Below are 24,855 nucleotides of genomic sequence, written 5' to 3'. Positions count from 1 at the left end.
TATGATAGTATATGGTACCTGGCTCTACTGTCAATGAAATGTGCTCATGAAAATAAGATTTAGTATTATTACACTTTACTACCATAAAGTACAGTAATACTTAATGGGTGAGAAACTACAGTAAGATAGTGAATTAGCTTTAAAATGGAAAATTCAAAGAAAAGGTGGGTATGTTTACTTGATAACTGACAACATACCTGTTTCCTGCAATTACTGCTTATCACATGGACTCAAGAGAGTGCAGTACTGAGGAAAACACAGTCCAGTAATGAAACACAGTGTCTGCTTATACTCCAGCTTCTGGCCATCATCACGAATGCCTGTGTCAGAAAATCACCAAACTCCCAACATCCTACACCACTCACCAGAAAATCAAATTTCTTAGTACTTGAAAAACTAACCACTCCTTGCTTTTTTCTATGCTTATGCACCATCAAATAAATCCAGAAGGCCTACGCTCCTTGAGGAAGCCCTCGACTTGAACCTGCAACTTGAATCAAAGAGACACCTAGATCTCACATGTATATTTCCTCCTCTCTCTCTCTTAGATCTATCTCTCTACTTATTCTATCTAGCTCATAAATTAACATACATCATCTACATACATTCAATATATTCCCAATTTACCACCTGGGGTTTTTAACACAAGGTGAGACTGACTTCTGAAAACAAAATTCTTATCACTCACAACTGCTGAAGTTTGGATATTCCAGATTTGGGAGCCTAAGAAGATCTCACGTGAAAATATGGGCTTTATGTTATTTAAAGCCAAGGTATTCCTTAGTTTTGCTGATAGCTATTGGGACATATTAAATGGTACAAGAATTCAAAAAGGAATTTGTATGTGTGATAAAACCAGTATACTATCACATCATACTAGTCACAGAGGCATAAAAAGCATCAGCAGAGAGTAAAGAAGAAAAGGAGACAAACAAACTCACGAGTTCCAAAATATTCACAGCTAATCACATTTCAGGGGATATGTATTTTGAATGCACTGGATTCACTCATAGTGACAGGGTCACAGGAATAAATCAGTTATCTGAAACAACTGGTAAATCATTACAGCCTCTGCTCAGGAATGATAACCATCAGTCTCAGCTCATGCCATCCCCTAGCACTTTGTCTCCTCTAAAGACCACAGAAATTCTCCGAGCATTTCCTCAAACCACAAGGGGGGAGGTTTGGGCAATTTTCCATATTACCTAATAAAAAGTGTAGTTTTCTAAATAGCTATTTTGCTGTGAGCCTGTTATCTGGTCAGTTTTGTACTATGAAACTGAGGACTGAAAAATACATAAACTACAAAAGAAGTGCTGAGCAATTGCTTTGCAAATGCTTCTCATTACACAGGTTCACATGCATTTTACTTCTAAACAATCAGTGTATTGTTTTTTTCCCTAAGGCAGGAAAAAGAAGACACAGAGAGACAAGCCTGTCCTCACATTTATCTGCAGGCACAGCAGGCCTTTGAATAGTGAGAGATTAAAAAAGGGGCCTCCTTAGGCTTCAGAAAATCTTTTGACCAATAAAGCTCTGACTTCTGCAGAAGTGCTGCTACTCTGAACCCACCCATCAGGGTTGCACAGGTCATGTAAATAGCAGCAATGTAAATAGCAGCTAACCTGAGGTACGGGTTAGCATTTCTCCATTACCAGCTTATGTATAGCTGGGTTGTTTTTTGTTATTTCCCCTGAGGCAACTTCTGAGGCAAGATCTCCACAGTCTGCAGCAGGTTCTGCCCTTTGACACATGGCTTGTGGTTTGTTTCAAGTTAAAACACTTTCAATTATTCCAAATATTTTTCAGAAATAATGTTGAAATTACTTGCTTTCAAAATGAGAGAAGGATGAAAGTGGAATTTAAGATGTAGACCTACTAGCAAATGACTGACTTTTTGCTGCTCTGGACATTAACTGTAATACAGTAGGTCTGCAACGTGATCATTAGTGCTTGTTCCATTTCCTCTATTAAGAGATAATAGCAAATACAATACCCTCATTTCCTTATTGCTGATGGCAGCACTGCCAGACTCTTTTGACCATAAATCTTCTCTCCCCTGTGTGCTGCCAAAGGAGTTTTGTTACAGCTCAAAACAGGTCTTCAAAGAGAATTCTGAGTCAAGGTCCTGATAAAGCAGGCTGGTGTGACAATGAAACCCACTCTATTTCCCTGCCAACTTTTCAGCATTTAAAAACACTACTACCATGAAAAAATAGTTGTAAATCTTACAGCAAATAAATGTAAGCCAGAAAAATGATGAAGCTACTCATTCAACATGCCTGCGCCCTGTAAACAGATTATCCTACATATGAAACCATTTGTTGTTTAACCTTGCTTCAGAAATAACATACTTAGGACTTAAATGCTTTCCTTTCCCATGAAGTAGCAGTGCTTCAGTTTTTTTACACAACTAGACTGTTCATTCATTTGCTTATTTGCTCTTGACAGGAATGCGCTAGAAAGGTCTCCACTGGATGCTCACGAGACCCTTGTAAAGATGGCATCACCAAAAGGAAAAAAAGCAGAAATGGTCTCCCAGACTCTATGGGCCACCTCCATATAGAATATGTTAAATCAAAGCAAATCAAGAAAATTTTGAAGAAAGAAATACTTTACCTGCAATACATCAAATGGTACTTAAACAAACAAACAAACCAGGACACTGTTCCTTCTCCACTACAAGTCACCACTCCACCTGCCACATACATGGCAATACTCCCAGTTTTGACTCAAGGGAAGAACTTGCATATTTGTCTTACAATACACGGTTTGATACAAATACAACCACTGGCCCAGCCTGCCTTCTCTGACTGTGACTGTAAGATGGTACAGGCTTGCAAACAGAAAGTCTCTCCTCTCTCTCCGGCATCCAGCCTTGACACATAGGGTCTATCATGTATCAGAGCCCGGTTCTTTTACAGAAGTCTTTTAAAAACAGTGTTAGAACCTCTTCATTCTGCATTCTCCTACTATGATCATAAAAGTAGCTGGTAAAGATGATGACCACATTACAAATAATATCTAGTCAGGATACAAGAGACCTCCGGTAAGATTTCACCTGATGCTAAGGCCCTCTATCATCACATTCCATTTATCTTCCATCTGCAGCTCATTTGACAAGTTATATGACAGAGCACAAAATAAAACTCAACCACAAATACACGAGGATAAATCTGGCCAGCAACATATACTCATACAGTCAGTTTTGCAGGATATTATGCTTGATATATGTGACTTGGTGTTTCACTCATCAAAAAAGGTCACCATTAACCTTAAGCTTTGTTTTGCTACAAAAATCAAAGTGAGAAGGAAAGTTCTTGAATACTGGATTCAGGCACTGGTACAGGCTCTGGGCTACTCATAGCTTGGGGACGTGTACCAGCACTGACAGAAAGCAGATTAGTCACCTAGATTTTCTATGTTGCGTTTTTCCCTGTGTGAGTTACCACAAAATAAATAAAAAACTTCTCTTCCATACTGATAACATTTTTTCTAAGAAAGTGGAGAATTACCAGTGCTCTCATTACGTGTTTCCCCAATTATCTCACAAATTGTGCTTTTAAATGCTGATAGCTAGAATTCTCTTCTGAACTCAGAGTTCACCCACCTTTTCTTCCAAAATGTTGCCAGGCAAAATTCCCCAAAATGAAGCATGCCAGAGCGCAAATGTTAAATCTGAAATCCAACAATCTCTCTGCTGTTCTCCCAGCTCTTGTTGGTTTATTTTTAATGACAAACATGAAATATTCAAAGTACACATTCAGAAAAAGAAAGCATCATTTTCTTAAGTTCTATCAGCTACAAAGTAGAATATCTTTTATGATGAAAATATTTAAGTATCTTCTTCTGACCACTATTTCAAAGACCCTTTGAGTACCCTAACTTTAGTAACTCATTTTGAAAGTTACTCAGTGAGTATCTGGCCTCATGATATCTGTGTGTATGCACTGGTATCTGTTCTTAAGACAAGAGAGAACCAGTATTTTTTATGCTGGTCTATGACCTGGAAGATTGGGATTCATCTTTGGTGTGCCATTCTGACTACCTGCAAAATTCTTGGAAAGCCAGCTGGAGATGGGCTTTCAGGTACCCATGTACAACAAGAAACAGATAAACTCAAAAGCTTTTTTTTTTTTTCTTTGTAATCAACAGTATAATCCCATTTGGTTTAACAATTGCAAAAGAAACTAAGCAAAAATACTTATGTTTTTCAAATCTCCTAACATTTGATTACCTACTTACAAAGTGTCTATGAAAACCCTTTGTTCAAACTGAAGAGACAATACCCCCTATTGGTGTCAATAATACACTGTGAGGATGGATCCAGTATTACAGCAGTCCTTAACAAGGGACTTATAAAAAAAAGCACGCTAGTTTGAGAGAATTTAGCAATATGAAGGCTGATACTTCTCTTGCTAAGAGCAATTTCAAAAAATTGCTGAAGTCAAAATGCTTAACCTGTGTAAGCAGGGTATTAGTTGGCATGGTCTGTTGAGGGGACTGTACAATTCTTAGTTTTTGAGAATGATTAAGGGATACATTTTCTTTTATTCCAGAAATATTACTCTTCTGCAGTAGTATTTTTCAGACAGTTCCTAACAGTAACTCAAGTTCTGCTCATAAAAGACATTCCGTCAAGTTTACAGCCTCAAACTAGTATATCTAGGATGCAAAGATCCCAGTTTGGGAACTCCCACAGCTTTCACAACTTTGGTTTCAATGCTTAGTGTCAAAGTCAAGACAATCCTTCTAACTAGACATATAGCACCATCCTCTGTAAAATTCAAAATTAAGCAACTGCATGCTCGTGTGAAAGCCATTTTTTTGGTCTGTTCCACTAATCTCAGCTAAGCTACAACAATTTATACAAGCTGAAGATCTTATCTGGTTCCTGACTTTTAAAATAGAGAACTGGAACATATTCCCAACCATCTTCCAGCAAAACATAATTATAATCTTAATTAGAAGAATGACAAATTATGGAGAACTACCCTAATGGAAGAAAAAAAATGGCCTTAATAATTAAACTTCATTTTAAGAATACAACTGCATTATGCTGTGCTTTAAACATATAATTTAGACTACACATTAATTTTTCATTACTAGGTACTTTAAACAGAGGACAGTTCTCGCCCTGGTCCTGTCCTGTGTAAAGTTCCTTTGACAAAATACCTTCTCTGACAGTCCATACAGATCCAACCTCACCACTACCATATTCTCCACTCCTAGTCATTGAGACTGGCCTCTCCTTTGCACACCATTGACAGCTGTTTTTTTTTTGTTTGTTTGTTTGTTTTTGTTTGAAGTGTCCCACATTCTATCAATACACTCAAAGTCATTCACATCTGCACTAATTGCATAGGGGTGAGTGCATTTCTGTTCCAAGATTTATGCAGCTGTTCTGCTAGTTGACTGCTTCATGCCAAATAGATTCTGCAGCCTACCTCATGGTGCCACAATCTGAAATAGCTGCTGCTGTGACTCTGAAGTCAGACGCAGTGGGCAAAACCTTTAGTATCCCTATGTTCTTAACCCTTACTAGCTTCTTATTGTCACAGGGTAAAATAGCCTTCATTTTACAGTTTGTCTGAAAACGTCTGCATGTCCCAACTGAACTGTCTCTCCTTGTCCAACATGCCCACCTTCTTTTGTACTGGAAGTGATCAATGCTGGTTTACAGACTAGAAATTCAACAAATTAATTTATTATTTCCAGCACATAATTGCCCATTTGGTGAACTGCTGGTGTGGAACTGAATGTGAGAATTACAAGTTACAAAGAAATACAAATAATGTGCTGAAATACTTTATGCAGCCATTAGGAACCTTCAACTTGTTGATTCAAACATCTTTACCTCTTTTGTTACACGACAGCAAGTGAAATAGTACAAATATTCTTTTTTTTTTTAAGAGGAAAAGCTGTATTAGGAACTGTACAAATTACTAGGCCTTTTTTCAATATCATTGTGATTCTGTACATGTGCAATCTGATGAACAGTAAGAATTAAGTTTCAGTTGGATATGTAGCCCACACTATCCAGCATCCCCATAATTATTACATTTTCATGTGATTTATCTTTCTTTTCTTGTGTTTATTGCTTCTGCACAGTGTTTAAACTTAGACTGATCACCTTCAAGCAACAACTGCAAGTGAAAAATAACTACTTTCATGACAATATTCTGCAGGCATCTTGGACTTAAATTCCTGTTGCTTTTTACATCATCTAATACAATCGGTCAATTTATGTTGAGAGAAAAGTAATGCCCTCTCTCTTTTAAGGTTCCAAATAAATCACTGGGACATAGTCTGTAAAAACTGAATAGGAAGCTACGTGAGTGTTAATAATTCCAGACTGCATTTCAGAGCTAAAATGATCAATGCTGAACACCACAGGTTTTCAAGACTGGACACAGCATACACTTCACTGTTAAGAGACAACTTAGAACACTAACTATATTGCTGACTGCCATCTTATGTCACTTCTTGCCTTTCAAAGTGCCACTACCTTAAAAAAAGCCAATACAAATACAATCACAGGAAGGAGACAAGCTCCAGTGAATTCCCATTTCTTTCATGCTCATGGGTGAAAGGTGCTGAGCATATAAGGCTAAATAATACTCACTGCAACGGCCTCCAGGATCTGTTTGACAGCATCAGCAGCATCTCGTTCACTGTAATAACCCTTTTCCACAATCCTACAAAAGAAGTAGCGAGAAAAATTGTGTTCAAAATTATGCATTAGATAAATAACTCTGCAGGCATAAGCTTATTTTGAAAAATGAGTGAGAAAACAAATTCAAATACTCCGAGGAGTACGGAGTCCCCTGTAAAGCACAGAAAATAGTTCTTCTGCAATTCAGGTTATCACTGATTCCACTTAAATGAAAAGATGGAGTTAAAGTATCAAATCAGTGAGATGGTAATATGAGGGCTACTCCAAAAGTAATGCCTCCTATTTTATTATGATGGTTCACAGTGACAGAGGCAGATATTGGTGGTACGACAGTAAAATTAAACCTTCCCACCAATATTCTGTTTCATTTTGTTGCCATGATACAGATGACAGCAGAGGGGCAGTGTGACAAAATGGTACCTGACAAGGAACTGCACACATTCAACTGAAAAGTTTTGCAGTTTTCTAAAATTGAAGAAATAGAAAATGCGTTCAGATAAAATTATGAATCCTTTAGAAATGGCTTTTTGTTTTTGTTTTTTGCATCTATACTTACGTTTTTTACCCCATTTACATAAATGGGGTAAAATGGGGTTTATGGCAGAAAAGCATTATGCCATGTCTATACAGAACTGGATTATTTAGAAAAAACAGTGTGAAAACATATTAAATTGAAATTATCCCTTTATATCATGGGCTGAATAACTATTATTCTTCCCCATTCAGTAGTAAATCAGAAGGGCTCTGCCATCAAAAAAATTCTGCTTCATTAAAACTGATATGAAATATTATTTATTTTTCTTAATGTAAATAGCTAGTATGTTAAACTTATTTAGTATAAATGACACACAAAACTGTGAGCCTGTAAATGCTCTGATCATAATGAGCATTTGATGAGTTCCATTACACTTCTGAGCTCTGAAGATCAAGAAAATCTTCTTTTTTCCTCTGTTTTTATTTCAATTCAATTGTTTTTATATCATACCAACACAAAGGTAAAACAATGCAAAGTTTACTTTGTGACCAACCTAACTCAGGTAACAGTATATCGGTATTGGTAGGATACTGTTTTTGTTATTCACACTTATTCAGTGGAAGAAGGGCACAGATGCTGAAGACGAAACTATTGTGAATTTACAGCAAATAGATGCAATGAAGTGTGGGCCCATATTTTAGAAGAGCAACACAAGAAAACTGTAGAACTTCTGTGTGATGCACATGGCTCACCAGCTTAGGCTACATGTGAGTGTCATGCACTAGCAAGCCAATTATTCCTCATGTCACATGCAGTTAATTTTCTCTTTTTTCAAAATTCTAGAAAATAGACGATAATAAAAACACAACTCTTAATGATAATGTAGCAAGCAGAAAGTTTAATCTTCTGTAACAGCAGTAAATGAAATAAGACATACATATTCATAATAAATATGTATTTTTATGGGCACTGATTTAAAACTGAAAATCAGCTTTTACGTAATAAAGACAAGTACTTAAAGAAGACTCCTGCAGTTTAGGTCCTGTAATAACGGTGGGGGATGATAGAATCCAAGAATGATGGAATGGCCTGGGTTGAAAAAGACCGCAAAGACACCTAGAGATCTTCGACGAGAGGGAATGGCCACAAGTTGCGCTGGGGAAGATTTACGATTAGATTTGAAGAAACATTTTTTCTCTGAAAGAGTGGTCAGGCACTGGAATGGCCTGCCTAGGGAGGTGGTTGAGGCACCATCCCTAGCGCTGTTCAAGAAGCGTTTAGATGAAGGGATTTGATTTAGTAGTTCAGTGGGTAGGGATGGTGATAGGAGGATGGTTGGACAAGGTGATCTTGTAGGTCCTTTCCAACCTAATGAACCTATGAACCTAGTTTCAACCCTCTTTGCTGTGGGCAGCATTTCCAACCACTACAGCAGGCTGCCCAGAGCCACATCCAGCCTGGCCTTGAATGCCTCCAGGGAAGGGGCATCCACAACCTCTCTAGGCAACCTGTTTCAGTGCATCACCACCCTCTCAGTGAAAAAATTCCTCCTAATATTTAACTTAAATCTCCCCTGTCTTAGTTTAAAACTATTCCCCCTTGTCCTGTCACTATCAACCTGCATAAACTGGCCTTCCTTCTCCTGTTTACAGGCTCCCTTCAAGTACTGGAAGGCCGCAATGAGGTCTCCCCAGAGCCTTCTCTTCTCCAAGCTAAACAAGCCCAGTTCCCTCAACCTCTCCTCACAGGAGAGGTGCTCCAGCCCTCTGATCATCTTAGTGGCCCTTCTCTGGACCTATCCAAGACCTCTGCATCTTTCTTGTGCTGGGGGTCCCAGGCCTGGACACAGTACTCCAGATGAGGCCTCACAAGAGCTGAGTAGAGGGGCACAGTCTTCCTGCTGGCCACCCCTTTCAGTGCAGCCCAGGATACAGTTGGCCCTCTTGGCTGCTAGTGTTCACTACTGACTCACATCCGGCTTTTCATCCACAGGACCCCCAAGTCCTCCGCTGCAGGAATACTTTCCAGGAGTTCTTCTCCAGTCAGTACAAATACCTGGTATTGCCCCAGCCCAATTGCAGCACCTTGCTCTTGGCCCGGTTGAACCTCATTAGGTTCACACAGGCCCACTTCTCCAGCCTGCTCAGGTCCCTCTGGACGGCTTCCCTTCCCTCCAGTGTATCAATTGCCCTGCTCAGCTTGGTGTCACCTGCAAACTTGCTGAGGATGCACTCAACTCCATCGTCTACATCACTGATATAGATGTTGAAGAGCACTGGTTTCAAGACCAACCTTTGCTTGACACCACTCTTGACCAGCCTCCACCCAGACATAGAACCGTTGATCACAATCATTTGGCTGTGACCAGCCAACCAGTTCTTAATCCATTGAACAGTCCATCTCTCAAATCCATATCTTTCCAATTTAGATAGAAGGATGTGGTGAGGGACCATGTCCAGTTAGATGACATTTATAGCCCTTCCTCTGTCCACCGATGTGCACTCCATCACAGAAGGCCACCAGATTGGTCAGGCAAGATCTGCCCTTGGTGAAGCCATGCTGGTTGTCTCAGATCACCTCTTCATCTTGTATGTTCCTTAACATGGTAACCAGGAGGATCTGCTCCATGATCTTCCCAGGCACAGGGGTAAGGCTCACCAGCCTGTAGTTCCCTGGGTCATCCTTTCTCCCTTTCTTAAACTGGATGTAATGTTTCCCTTCTTCCAGTCACCAGGGATCTCACCTGATAGCCATGATTTTCAAATATGATGGAGAGCAGCTTGGCAACCACATAAGCCTTCTCTCTCAGCCCCTGGGATGCATATCATCTGGCCCCATGAATTCATATACATTCAGTTTCATGAGGAGGTCTCAGACTTCTTCCACTGCTACAGCTGGACATAATCTGCTCCTATTACCCACACCTACAGGTTCAGAGTCGTGGCAGACATGGAGAGCCTGACCATCAGTGAAGACATATCTACCTATCTATCTTCTGTATTCTCCATGCAATAGTTTACATAAGACAAATGGTAGGCGTGACACTGCTTTATTATCATAACACTCCTACCTGAAGCCAGTGAAGCTTCTTTGAAAGGATTTTTCAATTTCAGCTTTCAGACTGACACTGAATCATTGCCCTTCCTTTCCATAAAGGGAAGGATAACTGCAGGAATGTCTTACTCTGTTATTATGGAAATTAAAAAATTATTTATACTTTGCGTACAGAATTGTCTGTAAGAAATACTCAGATGAAGAAAAAGTAAACCGTCATTGATAGGACAGAACGACAAGAACATTAATGGCAAGGAGCTAATTAATTCCTGTCTTTGATATGTTAATTCAAAGTCAGGTAGGCCACTGCTTGAAAGAAGAAGTGGGAGGAAGTCAGAAGGAAATTGAGAAAGAGGTATACAGAAATGCTATTTCAAGGTTCAAGAAAAAATAGGTTGGAAAAATTATAAATTTGGTAGCACAAACATTCAGAAAATTTAAGATAGCCCTTCAAATTGATTATGACACTCTAGAGAAAGCAAAAAATATCATACCTATGATAGAAATGTTCTTATTCTTATTGTGATAAACAATAAGTAAACAGTAAAACACATTTACTGAAATTTGTTGATAGTACACAGCCAGAAACATCTAACAGAGTACACAAGGATTCACATCAAGTTGAAGGTCTCCCAAAAGGCCAAATGAATTAATGAATTTGAGACAAATCCTTCTGCTGCTGTAAGGAGAACTGTGCGAATACAAGAAAGTATATTTAGAGCACAAGCTGTGGAACAGGATAAACAGCAGAGAAGCACTTCTAAAAGGCCTCCCCTCACAGCTTCTTTGTAGGGCAACTGGGGATGCTGGTGCCCAACTATAAAATGCAGGACTGAGCAAAACCAGCTATAGTGGCACGCTGCCATGCAAACTCGAAAGCAGCCTGCAGAAAGGGTGCAGCCTTCTTCCTGTGATCTGTTCTCTCTTCTGCGTAGCAGACAGATGAAATTTGTCAGCTTTCACCTGATCATCAAGACAATATATGTATTGAAGTGTTCAATAATTTGCAGTGATGCTTGCTAGCTCCCACCTAGTCTTTGTATCCTTTCTCTTCTCTCCCAGTATTGTGAGGCTCCTAACAATATAGACACTGTAGTTCTGTGGGCTCTCTGTAGTGTAGCCTCTAGGTATCTCTAGTGCTACTCTTCTATGAAAGAGAAGCTTCCTCTGCTGCTTATGTCTCCTTCATTATGCACATCTTCATTGCAGCAGTGGCACAGACTTCCACAGATGTTCACAAGTCTGCAGCCTACAGATTAAGTTGGGAAGAACACAAACTGGATTTTACTCCTGTTGTGACACTCTCCCTATTACTTGTGACTGAGTTTTAATTCACCACATCCTTATGAAGCCACTGAAAGCAAGAGGGCATTACAATCAAGGCATGTCCCCATTTACTCTGCTGATACTCTCTTACTGATGGAAATAAAATAAGAGTAGGAGCATAGTCCACCTAAACTTACTATGTTTGAGCTGAGAATCAATGAGAAAAGAGCTGAGGAATCCTGATATATCATTTTAATAACAAGTTTTAGTGCAGAATTAGAATTATATTGATACACAGTTGAGCAGTTCACTGGAGCACAGGCATCTGGAGATTAGTGACAAGCACATTAAGCAACAAGCTCAAGTATCAACCTCCCACAGAAACAAAAAAGTGAACATTTTATCATGGAAGGACAGGACAAGGGTGGCTGCTGGAACTCCAGTGAGGTCCAAGCCAGGCACAAGTTGGGGCTGGGCATCCTTCCTAAGGCAGCGCAGACTCAGGGAGATCTCCAGTCTTTCACAGCAGCAGCTGCTGCTGAAATGTGATTCTGAGTACTAGCAGGTGGAAGAAGCAATACTGAGGAGGAGCCAAAATGCACAAAGATTGGTTTCTATACCAGATACCTGAAAGCCTCTTCCTCTTTCTGTTCACTTTTCTTAGCAAGAGAAATCCATTGCAAAGAATATCACTGCAATTTTGAACAGAAGCTGTTTTTGTAAATCTTGGTGACCAAGTAAATCTTACCCACTTTAACAAACTGACCTTTTCCTCCTCCAATCTCCATACTGGCATGCTCTCCTATTCTTAGCTTTAATTCCCTGCTTCCTTCCTACACAGGCCACACTGCCCAACCTCCATCCTGAGCCTGAAATCTCAGCATAGAAAGTCCATCTCTTGCTTCCTTCACCTCAGATAGATATGTACAGTTAACTCTTATGTAAAGCAATCTAAACATTTACTCCAAATTTTGCAAACTCTAGCCAATTCCAGATATTGTTACTACAAACATTATTTATCAAAGCTGCAGAGTTGCTTCTATTTTAGTATTATGTAAATCTAGAAATAGGTAATTTAGCTTTCAAATGCCTGTAAATACATTAAGCTGCCCAAAAGAAAAAAAAAATCACTTCTACTTTCTACTACTTTACCAGCTTCCAACATTATTTCTCCTTATTTCTTGATGCTAAGCTTACATTTGCTTTTTTGATCATTCTTTATAAATACCACAATATCAGAAAAAAATATTACTGCTCTTAGGCCTATCTTCTTAGGCCTGGCTAGCTTTTATATCACATTCCTGTACTATGTTTCTGGTGGTCTACATCCCATTACATCACATACAGTACTAGTGAGATACTTGCTTATATAAATACAAAATCAATTTAAATGGCAGTATGTGCTGATTATTTAAATGTTTGATTTTATATAATGAATGTTCATTTATCTAAAATTCTCTGGTTGCCATGGAGATTTTCTCTGTACATATTCACTTAATCCTTATGTAAAGATAATTTCAAAATAAAATTGATGTACTTCTACAAGGTAAAGTAGGCCTGAAAATTAGTCAGGAACAAGGAAAGAAGATGACATCAGTCTTTTCAATAGTGAAAAAGTTTTCTACAAAGAACACCTCAGTGAGTGTTTCATAAACTGGCCCATACCTCTACTAAGATGATTTCTTCTTGCTGTTTTGATGCATTTGTTTAGTTAAAAACTATAGCCTCCTCTTTAACTATTGATGTATTTTTCTTAATTTTCTTTATTCTTTTAATTATAAAAGTTATTATTTCTTAATAATATATAATATTTGCATTGATGCAAATATGCAAATATTATAGCTCAAATTCAGTTTGCTGATTTTCCCTTATTTTATGACTGCTTTCATAATTCATTACAGAATAGCTGTTGCTGTTGCTAATACCAAAAACTGTCTGCTTCAGTACAAAGAAGGATAAGGAGAAACACATAAATGGCTCTGAACCTGACTCTGGGACATTTTCCTTTAGTACCTTGTTTAGAAATGAAATACAGCACTCTAGTTATTTAGAAAAACTGTTTTTCTTCCATCATTATAATAATGAGAGGTAGTTACTACAAAAATGTTCCATACAGGAGAATTTGGGGGAAGATTATACATTTATTGTAACAGGTACTAATGTTTGTTTTCCACATTTCTACTTTCTGATCAGCATTTCTATGGCATACACAGAACTAAAAAATCCTCTGAGCTAAATAAGGAATTATACATTATAAGCATTATGGCTCCACTCTGCCAGCTCTTACAGCCTGGATGTGTAATACACTCCTTCCTCCATCAGTTAAGCTTCAACACTGACCACAGCATTACACTTTCTGAAGAGGATTTGCTTTTCAGGCTTTCATCATTAAGATCAATTTACTTGTTGTTTAGGACAAGCATTTTGGTGCCCTAAATAATACGGATAACTGTACTTCCTAAACCTTTTTGGCTTCCCTTTGTACTTCAGTCATAAAGTAAATACAAGAAGCAATAAAAACAACAAATGTAGAAAGCACTCACATCCTGTTTTATAATTTCAGGAAATGTCTTGAATCAAGGCACAGGAAACACAGTGAGCTCTTGGGTCTGTCAGATTTCCTGTACACATACAGCTACAGAAGCTGTTATATATATCACCACCTGCACAGAGCTATCAAAACCTATACATTTCAAACAAATATAAATGATAAATTTGTTAATAATTGAGAAAATGTTCATATCTAAATTAAGAGGCATCTTTTCTCATTTCTCTAGCACGCAGGTTAAGACTATATTATAGTGATGAGGCTGTGGCAGAAAGAACATATTTGCCAGTGATGCTGAAATCACAAGCAGACTATACTGATGCCACTTAAAAACTCAAGAGCTTTGCAGGCACCAAGTTGCACTCCCTTCAGCAGGACTGTCCCCTTTCCCAAGTATGTTAGTGACACAGGAAGACAAATTCGTGGCAACAATTCCTGCCAAGTTATCTTGAGTGATAACAAAAAAAGCAAAAGGATATTTTAAATGAAAATGTTTTAGCTAAAGAGGCTTCCACAAGATAAGAGCCAGGTATTTTATAATGTTTTATCGGGTCACATTTATAGAGTGGCATCATGCCAACCATTATTATAGTTGCACCATCATCATAGCTCAAGTCATTTATTCATACATAAAGCTGTGTGTTCTCTGATGTTTCATCCAATTCTAAGTGCATACACTGACTACATCGTGAGGTGTATTTTATATTATAACCATTTCCAAAAATTATTTTCTCTTCTCTTGAAGAGAATATCATAGTCTGCTAGAGTTTGACTGACTTAAAGAGTAATTATGACAGTGTCAGGTGTAAAGGTATTATTACAACTCTGAACAGGAAGGAAATAGTAAATTATAAAGCCTACAAATTAGCAACAACACACACCTCTTTATTCTGTAAACTACTGTTTTTTTAATTATTGCTGCAGTAGAAATCAAGAGACACTAAATGAGCTGTTATTACTTCACTGAGCTCTTTCACCAGAGCCAATTTGTGTGTCTTTCATTCTGCTTTTCACTGAATAGGGTGCATTTGGATAAGTCAAGACAGACAGACTTTTTTTGTTTTTTGCTAACCTTGAGTGAGGGGATATTATCTTGTTCATGTGAAATACAGTCCAAAGCATGGCTGTGGCTCGTGTCCAAAAGACAAGCTGAACTGACACCAATTAATGAGACCTGACATCAGAAACAAACAAAAGATGCTACTCTGCCACAAATTTATAAGAGTCACATTTTTGTGACAGCTGAAGTCTTTGGCAATTCTTATTTCCGCATGCAGAAACTAGAAGCTTTAGGAAATTTTGATTACAAGAGCTAATCATTTCAGCACCTCTTAAAAAAACAAGCTCTCTAGAAAAAAAAAAAATCTTATTTTTGGTAGCATACACTCCATGCAGGAGGATAGTACTAACTTAAATCTAAATTTCAGAGGAAATTGTATTAAATGCGAAATGAAAGTGAGTTGAGAGACCTTCATCCCTAAACAATATTTTGAGACAATGGCTGGTGTACTCAACGGTAAAATGAAGAAATAAGAGAGCCTGCAGTCATGATGACCAAGTACAGACAAGGAACACATAAGGACTGTCACAATCATATCAATCCTGAAAAAAGAAAGAAGTTAATGAAAGCTATTGTTATCAATCTTCATATATTCTGAGCAAAATGAAATCAGTCTTTGGTATTTTCTTTTAAAGTTTGTTGGGTTTTTTTCTGAAATTAATATTTGGAAAAGTGATTTTGCTGCAAATCAATAAATATCAGTAAAATCTGAATGAGAAAGATTAACTTCAAAAAGAGACAGTTCATAAAGGCCAGAAACCAGACTTCATTGTTCTGTGAGACCTGTCACAGTTAAGAGTTTAAATGATAGAAGAAAACCATATCAAAAAGGAATCAAAAATCTGATTAAACGCAGCATGGAATAGAAGAGAAAATCAAACTTAGAAGTATAAAACAATTTCATTTAACTAAAGAATATTGAAGGGACAGAGGGCAAAATAAAGAGGCAAGAGAAAAATGTAACTGAATCAACCTTAGGAATAATCATCATTATTCCAAAAGAAAAGAACTGTAATGAAAATTGAAGAAATTATAATCAAAGGGGTTAACATAATAAAGTGAGAAGAGTGACTACATATATAATCAAGTCTTGGAACAACCTAAGTTTACTTAGTCATAGTAGAAGTGTATTAAAAACAATCTTGAACAATTTGCTTATATAAATAAGTCAAGTCTAATTTTTAACAGGAAACCTACATCAGTTTTTATGGTGTGAAGTCATTCTACATTCTTTCGTGGTCATTGAATTTAATCTTTTTTTCTACTGAAATCTTTGATTCATACTAAAACATTTGATTTAATTCATTTGAACTAGAATTCAGCCCCATCTACCTAAAAGTAGTTGGAGGATTGATTCCATCAATTCTTACTTTATCCTTCTTCTTTCAAATGGAGAAAAGGAAAAAAAGAAAAGCTTTCTGACTACACGTCTACCTTTTAAAAGTAATCACAGAAAGTTTATTACTTTATTTTGTGTGCATGACATGATGCCATCCAGAAACATAGTAAAACCAAATTATTTCTTTCCATCACTCAAACTCTTCATATAAAATTGGTCTAAAACCTGTGATACTCTTCCAAAGAAGTTGATGTAAGATGGAAATTGTGAGAAAGAGACTAAATATGATCTTCTCCTGTCACTGTGCTTCATGTCCTGCAATTTCGTATCCACAAGTGGGGTGAAGACAAGATTCTTTCAAGAAGGACCACTCTTGTAGATGGCGACATGAGGGGTGAATCTTGTCATGATCACTCTATCATGCATTTTAACAGTTGTGCTACTTCTGAGTTTATGGTTCTTTCAGTAATATCCTTTCCTGGCTGCAGTGAGGACTGGTATCAGTATCAGGGCAGTGTGAGAAACACAGACTAACTGTAGGACAAACTGGACTGGGAGACTAAGCAGTATCATAGTACTCTTCTAAGCCTCTGTTACAATGCCACAGTTTAAAATGTTTTTCAAGCATGCATAATTGATTCAAATATACAGGGACAAAAGAAAAGGGGCAGACAACTTTAAATAAAGTCATGTGTGCCAGAACTGGGCTGGAGACCAGAATATCACTTAATTTACACCTACTAGGCCCATCTACCTTGACTTCAGCAGCGCATTTGACATGTTTCCCACAATAACCCCCCAGACAAGCTCAGGAAGTGTGAGCTAGACTAGTGAACAGTGAAGTGGATTGAGAGAACTGGCTGACTGGCTGAGGGCTGTGATCAGATGTGCAGAGTTTATTTGGAAGCCTGAAATTAGTGGCACTCCCAAGGGGTTAGAACAGGGTCCAATCTCCTTTAACATCCTCACCAGTGACCATGATGAAAGGATAGAATGAACCTTGAGTATGTCTGCTGATGATATAAAGCTGACACACTGACACATCAGAAGGTTGTGTGGAACAGAACCTTATGAGGCTCAACAAGGGCAAGGGTGGAGTTCTTCCTTTTGGGGGGCACATCAGTACAGGTTAGGGGCTGACCAACTGGAAAGGAGTTCTAAAAAGCTCCTGGTGGATGACAGGTTGGCCATAAGGCAGCAGCATGTCCTTGTGGCCAAGAATGCCAATGGCATCCTGGGGTGCACTAAAAACAGTGTGGCCAGCAGGTTGAAGGAGGTGATTCTCCACCTCTCCTCCATTCTGGTGAGCACACATCTGAAGTGCTGTGTGACCAGTTCTGGGCTCCCCAGCTCAAGAAAGAAAGAGAACTTCTCGAGAGAGTCCAGCAGAGGGCAACAAAGATAATTAGGGGTTGGAAGGCAAACTTCTCCAATTCAGAGTTGCATTCACTGGGCTCAGCATGTCTGTACAGGACTTACAAAGTAATTTATTTAGTCTTGGAAACAGACTTCTAAAAATACAACAGCCAAAAAATCCCCTCAACTTGATACAGTCATGCCAACTGAGATATACAACTGATATTTTTCTTTGAACTTATCTTGTGTTGAGCTTTTGGCACAGGTCAAGAAGAGGGCTACAGAGGTTATCAGAGACTGGAGTATCTCCCCTGTGAAGAAAAGCTGAGAAAGCTGAGCTTGTTCAGCCTGGAAAAGGCTCTAGGGGGACCACACTGCAGTCTTCCAGTACTTAAAGGGAGTTTGTTAACAGGAGGGAAATCAACTTTTTACGTAGGTAGACAAAGGCAAGACAAGAAGGAACTGTTTTAAAGTAAAAGATGGGAGATTTTGATTGGATGTTAGGGAGAAATGTTTTACTCAGGGAGTGGTGAGGTGGTGCAACAGGTTGCCCAGATAAGGCTGTGGATGCCCCATTCTTGGAGGTGTTCAAAGCCAGGCTTTGTGCAGCCTGATCTACTGCCTCATTTAGTGGTTGACAGTCCTCTCCACAGCAGGGAGCTGGAACTAGATGCTCTCTGAGGTCCCTCTCAGAGAACTGGCCAAGATTTGCAGGCAGAAAGTTAGAAATGCTAAAGCCCAGCTTGAACTTAGACTGGCTACTGCTGTAAAGGAGAACAGAAAACCCTTTTACAAATATATAAACAGCAAGAGAAGAACTAAGGAAAATTTCTCTCCTTTACTTGATGAGGCAGGGAATGTAACCACAGATGATTAGGAAAAGGCTGAGGTTCTCAATGCCTTCTTCACATCTGTCTTTAATAGACAGAGCAGTTGTCCACAGGGTACTTGCCCTGACCTGGAAGTCCGGGACGGGGCGCATAATGCACCCCCTGTGATCCAAGCAGAGATGGTCAGAGATCTACTCCTCCATCTGAACTGCCACAAGTCCATGGGGCCAGATGGGATCCACCCAAGGGTGCTGAGGGAGCTGGCAGAGGTGATTGCCAAGCCACTTTCTGCCATCTATCAGCATTCCTGGTTATCTGGAGAGGTCCCACAAGATTGGAGGCTTGCTGATGTGACTCCCATCTACAAGAAAGGCCGTAAGGAAGACCCGGGGAACTACAGGCCTGTCAGCCTGACCTCGGTATCAGGGAAAGTTATGGAGCAGATGGTCTTGAGGGAGATCACACAGCACGTCCATGGCAACCAGGGGATCAGACCCAGCCAGCACGGGTTCACAAAGGGCAGGTTGTGCTTGTCCAACCTCATCTCCTTCTATGACTGGGTGACTAGACAGGTAGATGAGGGAAAGGCTGTTGATGTAGTCTACCTGGACTTCAGCAAGGCCTTTGACACGGTCTCCCACAGTATTCTCCTGAGGAAACTGGCAGCCCGTGGTGTGGACAGGTTCACTCTTCTCTGGGTGGAGAACTGGCTGGAGGGCCGTGCCCAGAGGGTAGTGGTTAATGGAGTTAAGTCCAGCTGGCGTCCTGTAACGAGTCCCCCAGGGGTCGGTATTGGGGCCCATCTTGTTTAATATCTTTATTGATGACCTAGACGAGGGGATTGAGTGTACCCTCAGTAAGTTTGCAGATGACACCAAGTTGGGAGGATGTGTCAAACTGCCTGAGGGTAGGGAGGCCCTTCAGAGGGATCTGGATAGGCTGAATAGCTGGGCTGAGCTCAATGGGATGAGATTTAATAAGGCCAAGTGCTGGGTCCTGCACTTTGGCCACAATAACCCCATGCAATGCTATAGGCTTGGGGCAGAATGGCTTGAAGACTGTATAGAGGGAAAAGACCTGGGGGTGTTGGTTAATGTTCGGCTTAACATGAGCCAGCAGTTTGCCCAGGTGGCCAAAAAGGCCAACGGCATCCTGGCCTGTATTAGAAATAGTGTAGCCAGCAGGAGCAGGGAGGTGATCATCCACCTGTACTCAGCTCTGGTGCGGCCGCACTTCGAGTACTGTGTTCAGTTTTGGGCCCCTCACTGCAAGAAGGACATTGAGGCCCTGGAGCGTGTTCAGAGAAGGGCAACAAAACTGGTGAGGGGTCTGGAGCACAAGTCTTATGAGGAGCGGCGGAGGGAGCTGGGATTGTTTAGTCTGGAGAAGAGGAGGCTCAGAGGAGACCTTATTGCACTCTACCACTTCCTGAAGGGGGGTTGTGGTGAGGAGGGGGTGGGCCTCTTCTCCCTGATAACTAATGACAGGACAAGAGGGAATGGCCACAAGTTGCGCCGGGGAAGATTTAGATTAGACCTGAGGAAACATTTTTTCTCTGAAAGAGTGGTCAGGCACTGGAATGGCCTGCCTAGGGAGGTGGTTGAGGCACCATCCCTAGCGCTGTTCAAGAAGCGTTTAGATGAGGTGCTAAGGGATTTGATTTAGTAGTTCAGTGGGTAGGGATGGTGATAGGAGGATGGTTGGACTAGATGATCTTGTAGATCCTTTCCAACCTACTGTATCTATGAATCTATGAATGATGTTTGCGGGAGCGTGATACAATCCACCTGCCAAGCATCCCATTATTTATATTTCAGCCATCCACTGTCCTCCATACCAAAGAGACTTTATCCACTTTGCTTGCTTAATTACAGCACATTTCACACTCATGGATAACCTGTGCAATAGTGCCCATGATCAAGTCCAACCCTCAATCCCAAGCCAATATGCTGCATTTCATCCTTGATGCTCAGCTCTTTTGCTTCCAGTACTGTAACTACTCCCACAGGGCATTTGCCACCATGCAAGAATTAGTGTAGAGATAGCGCACTGACCACTTCTCTCATTCAGCAATGTCTAAAACCAGCCAAATGGTCTCCACTTCTGCTAATTGGCCCAATTCACCTTTTCCTTCAGTAGCTTCTGCAACTTTTTGTGTAGGATTCTGTACAGCATTTCCAATGCTTTCCCCACAATCATACAGGAATCAGACAAGGAATATTTCTTCTCATCTTCTGGCAGTATAGTATATAGTGGAGCCTATTCTCCTCTCTGTCACCTCCTCTTTTGGAAATATTTTGAAATCTTTGTCTTTGAGATGGACCCTAATCACTTCTAAGATTCCTAGATGACTAGGATTCTCTATTTGAGCCTGTTGTGTGATCAGCGTGAACCATTTACTCCAAGTAGGACCAGTTGCGTCATGTGTGGAAGTGACCCTCCCTTTTAACATCCAGCCCAGAACAGGCAGTTGGGGTGCCAAAAGGAGCAGTGCTTTGGTACTAACCACTTCCACAGCAACGTGAACCTCTTCATTTGCTGTCAATACCTCTTTTTCAGTTGGGGAGTATAGCAGGCCTTGAATCCTCTGTATCCTTGACTCCAAAACACTAGGAGGCAACCTCAAGTCTCCCCTGGGGCTTTCTGACAGTGGCTTCAAGTGGGGCCACTCTGTTCAGCTGCAGTGTAGAGCACGTTTTACATCTTGTCCTGTCCTGACTGGACCAATGACTATTGTATGAACAATCTCCTATCTCACTTGTCCGAAGGCTTGTTGTTTCTCAGGGCTCTACATGAAATTGTTCTTCTTCTGGGAAACTTTACACTTTACAATCACACTGTAATCTGTAACACACATTCTCCAGAAACCCACAACACCTAGGAAAGCTTGTGTTTCCTTTTTGTTAGCTGTTGAGCACATGCCTGGGAATCTGACTATTTTCATCTTGCCATTTTTTTTCCTAAGAACTGGATCTCCTGTGCAAATCACCTGAGCTTACTTTATGGTAAAACTAGCTTTTAGAAGGATTTCACAGAATCACAGAATCATAGCATTGTTCAGGTTGGAAAAGACCTTCAAGATCATTAAGTTCAACCACAACCTAACCATACTACTCTTAACTTTAACAACCCACTGCTAAATCATTTCCCTGAGTACCACATCCAGATGGTTTTTAAATACATTCATGGACAGTGACTCAACCACCTCCCTGGGGAGCCTATTCCAGTGCTTAACAACCCTTCCTGTAAATAAGCTTTTCCTGATACCCAACCTAAACCTCCCTGGCACAACCTGAGGCCCTTGTCCGGACACATGTCACCAGTGAGAAGAGACCAACCCCACTCCTGCTGCAATCACATTTCAGGTACTTGAGAGCAATAAGGTCTTTCCTCAGCCTTCTCTTCCCCATACTAAAGAGCCCCAGTTACTTCAGTCACTGCTCACAGGACTGAAGGTCTAACACACCTGTCACAGCACTGCTTAGAAGCAGTATGACCACTCAGGCCATGGTAGTTCACTGCTAGCCTTCACTCTCAACTGGAAGAGTGCACTGGATATATGAAACTACTGAAGGGTGAGCAAGGAGTTGATTAATCCTTGGTTCTCCAGTTGATGGATCAACTGATGAATGGGAACCAGGGAGTCCTGGTTAGTGTGATATTAGCACTGGTGCACCACTGTAGTGGAGATTAGCACCTGCTTTTCTTCTTAGCAGTCCCACAACAGAAGGATCCAGTGAAAGACCAGGCAAGATAGATACTACTTAATGTCTTCCATCTCCAAGACAGCTATACTGAAAGCCCACCGATACCTTTTTGGGTCCCTGAAGTATCTTCACCTGAAACAATCTACACTAAGGATGCAGAGTCTCTGGGTGAGTTAAAATGGGGTGCTTTTGCCATTGCTTTATAGTTAGGCTTACTTCAGTCTCCAAAAGTTAACTCTTGTAATCCTCCTGGCACTCCAGAGATACACATTTTTTTTTTCTCTTTCTAATTTTATGGCATTAGAGTACACCATGGAGTGTGTCCACCATAGCATCTTACTTCTGTGGTTCTGATGTGCAAGGCCATCAAATCTACATAGTTCAATAAACCAAATTTTCCCTTGTTTCCAACTGGCTGGAGGCAGGGCTCCTCTAGTTCTGGTTATTCTGTTTGTCAATCATTTCTCATTTATGAGAACTAGAAGGCTCTCTGTTAACAACAGAAACAAGACCAGATCATTTACTCTGTCTGGAAAACTGCACTCTATAAACCAGAACTGCCATTTTCCTGGAAGCACTCTCTCTTGTGTTTGTTTTTCCTTGCAAATCATGTACCCATGCCCGTAGGGCTGAGATGGGTTTTTCACCCCACTTCCTCATATCTTCTCCACAGTCACGCAGGTTAAACCGCAGCATGGCACACAGCGTGTACTCACTATATCCCCTTCATCAAGCAGAGGAACGCTTACTTCTGAAGGATAACATATTCGTTTGTACAAGTGGAGAAACTTCAGTCCCATTTTCTTCAAGTGGCTGAACCAGCTTCTTTACAGCTGAGACACAGGCTTACAGGGAGGAAGAGAGACTATCTTCACATTGCCAAAGTAGGCTAGTCACTTTATCCATTGTTGGTCTTTCATTACCCTTCCTTTCATTCCTGCCAGGGTGCTGGCATATGATGGTGGCTCACTCTGTACAGCTCTTCACCACACAGGTCATGCACATTACTATGTCATCTAGATCTTGGGAGTTGCTATTATTGTCCAAGTGAATTCCATATACCATCTCTACTGCAGCTACTTCCCTCCAGTACTGGATACCCTTCTCCATGGTGGTCCATTTCCCTGGATTACACACGAGGTCTTCTTTGATGGGATATCTTTCTCTCACAGCCGACAAGAGGCACTGCCACAGGACAAAAGGCTGTGACCCTTCTCCAGTTGTTTTGTCAATGCCACTTTCCCAAGAAAGAGATCCGAGCTGCATGGCTTCACTGTCTGCTAAGTCCAGCCTACCAGCTCCATCAACTCAGTAGGAGTGGCAGAAGGCTCATCTGGATGACAGTCAGAATCTTCTCACAAATCTTGCAGCTCACTCAACATTAGGAGAAAGGCGGCTGTTTCTGTCTCTTTCTCCTCCTACCATTTTTGCAATGGTCCCAGACATTCTGAAGAAAAAAATTCTGTCCTAGCTGAAACTAAGACAAGAACTCAACAGCTATCTTGCAGAGATGCTTTAACAAGATGACTGGTTTTATAAATCCAATGAATTTCAAATAGTGTGTCTTTCTTGTTATTCCACGTATCAACTTTTTATCTGACATAACATAGCCTTCCTGGATGGCTGATTACCACCTACCATTTTTCATTATGACCTGCCTTCTAACTGCTCCAGCACACACTGACACCATACACCTTCTAAACACTTTCCCTGTGCAGTATGAGCTCTTCATAATTTACTATCAATTTATTCCATTCTCAACTCATGCAATCCTTCAAAAAAAAAACGTTCCCAATACTTTTCAAATACAGATTTCCAAACCTGTTTTTGCAACTAGCCCCTGCAGATTTAGTTTCATGTGAAGAAATTGTATGTTGACAAAATAACTCCAGTAATTACTAAAACACAGATTATGTGCAGATCCAAAAACAGGACCATAACACCCCAGGAAATATATACTGTGGTATGTAAAGACAGCTTACCTGTCAAATAGTTCTCCACCTGTGACCAATTCCAGAACAAGGCTGATATCTGTAGGGGTCTCAAATATCTCCTTCAGTTTTATCTGGTAAAAGACAACGAAAATCACAGAATCATAAGATTCATATTTTTATTCTTGTAGAGCATATCTAGTGCTAACAGCTAGACAAAGACCCTAGCAAATAATGTAGAGGATGACATCCACTGAAGTCAATGTTTCCTTTACTTTGCAGTCAAGCAAATTACTGTAAATATTCTCACAACCTTGCTGGTTTTTTATTTGGTTTGGATTTTTTTTTCCTTCTCTTTTTTGGCTACCTTTACCCCTTTTGCTTTCCTCCTTTTTATTTTTGTTGTGGTTATTTTCAAACTCTTCACACCACCATAATCTCTACAGAATACAGCAGTTTTAGAACCTGCTTTCTTTAGTGGTTGTCAGCACCCCTCTGTCAATCTTCTAGAGTAAGACGAATTTCCACCAAAATCCTCCTATCCTTCACAGAGCTCCTTTTGCACAGTTTCTCACTCAATTCTGTGAGAACATCAATAATTTACTTTAAAGTA

At 40.1% G+C, this 24,855-nt stretch overlaps 1 protein-coding gene across 1 annotated transcript in view; it reads right to left on the bottom strand.

Annotated features, from left to right (window-relative positions):
• CAMK4 (calcium/calmodulin dependent protein kinase IV) overlaps nucleotides 1–24,855 on the bottom strand; it is a 142,955-nt gene that overhangs the window by 41,073 nt on the left and 77,027 nt on the right. Inside the window, exons 4-5 of the mRNA XM_065744144.1 lie at nucleotides 24,294–24,376; nucleotides 6,626–6,698 (exon numbers count right to left, since the gene is read on the bottom strand). Of these exons, the coding sequence (XP_065600216.1) occupies nucleotides 6,626–6,698; nucleotides 24,294–24,376 (156 nt within the window). The remainder of the gene's footprint in view (nucleotides 1–6,625; nucleotides 6,699–24,293; nucleotides 24,377–24,855) is intronic.

This window comes from Cyrtonyx montezumae, unplaced genomic scaffold (assembly GCF_038088225.1).
Source record: "Cyrtonyx montezumae isolate F1298 unplaced genomic scaffold, pur_monq_1.0 scaffold_30, whole genome shotgun sequence".
Lineage (NCBI taxonomy): Eukaryota > Metazoa > Chordata > Aves > Galliformes > Odontophoridae > Cyrtonyx > Cyrtonyx montezumae.
Note: the sequence above shows the minus strand (reverse complement) of the source record. Positions and strands in the feature narration are given on the sequence as shown.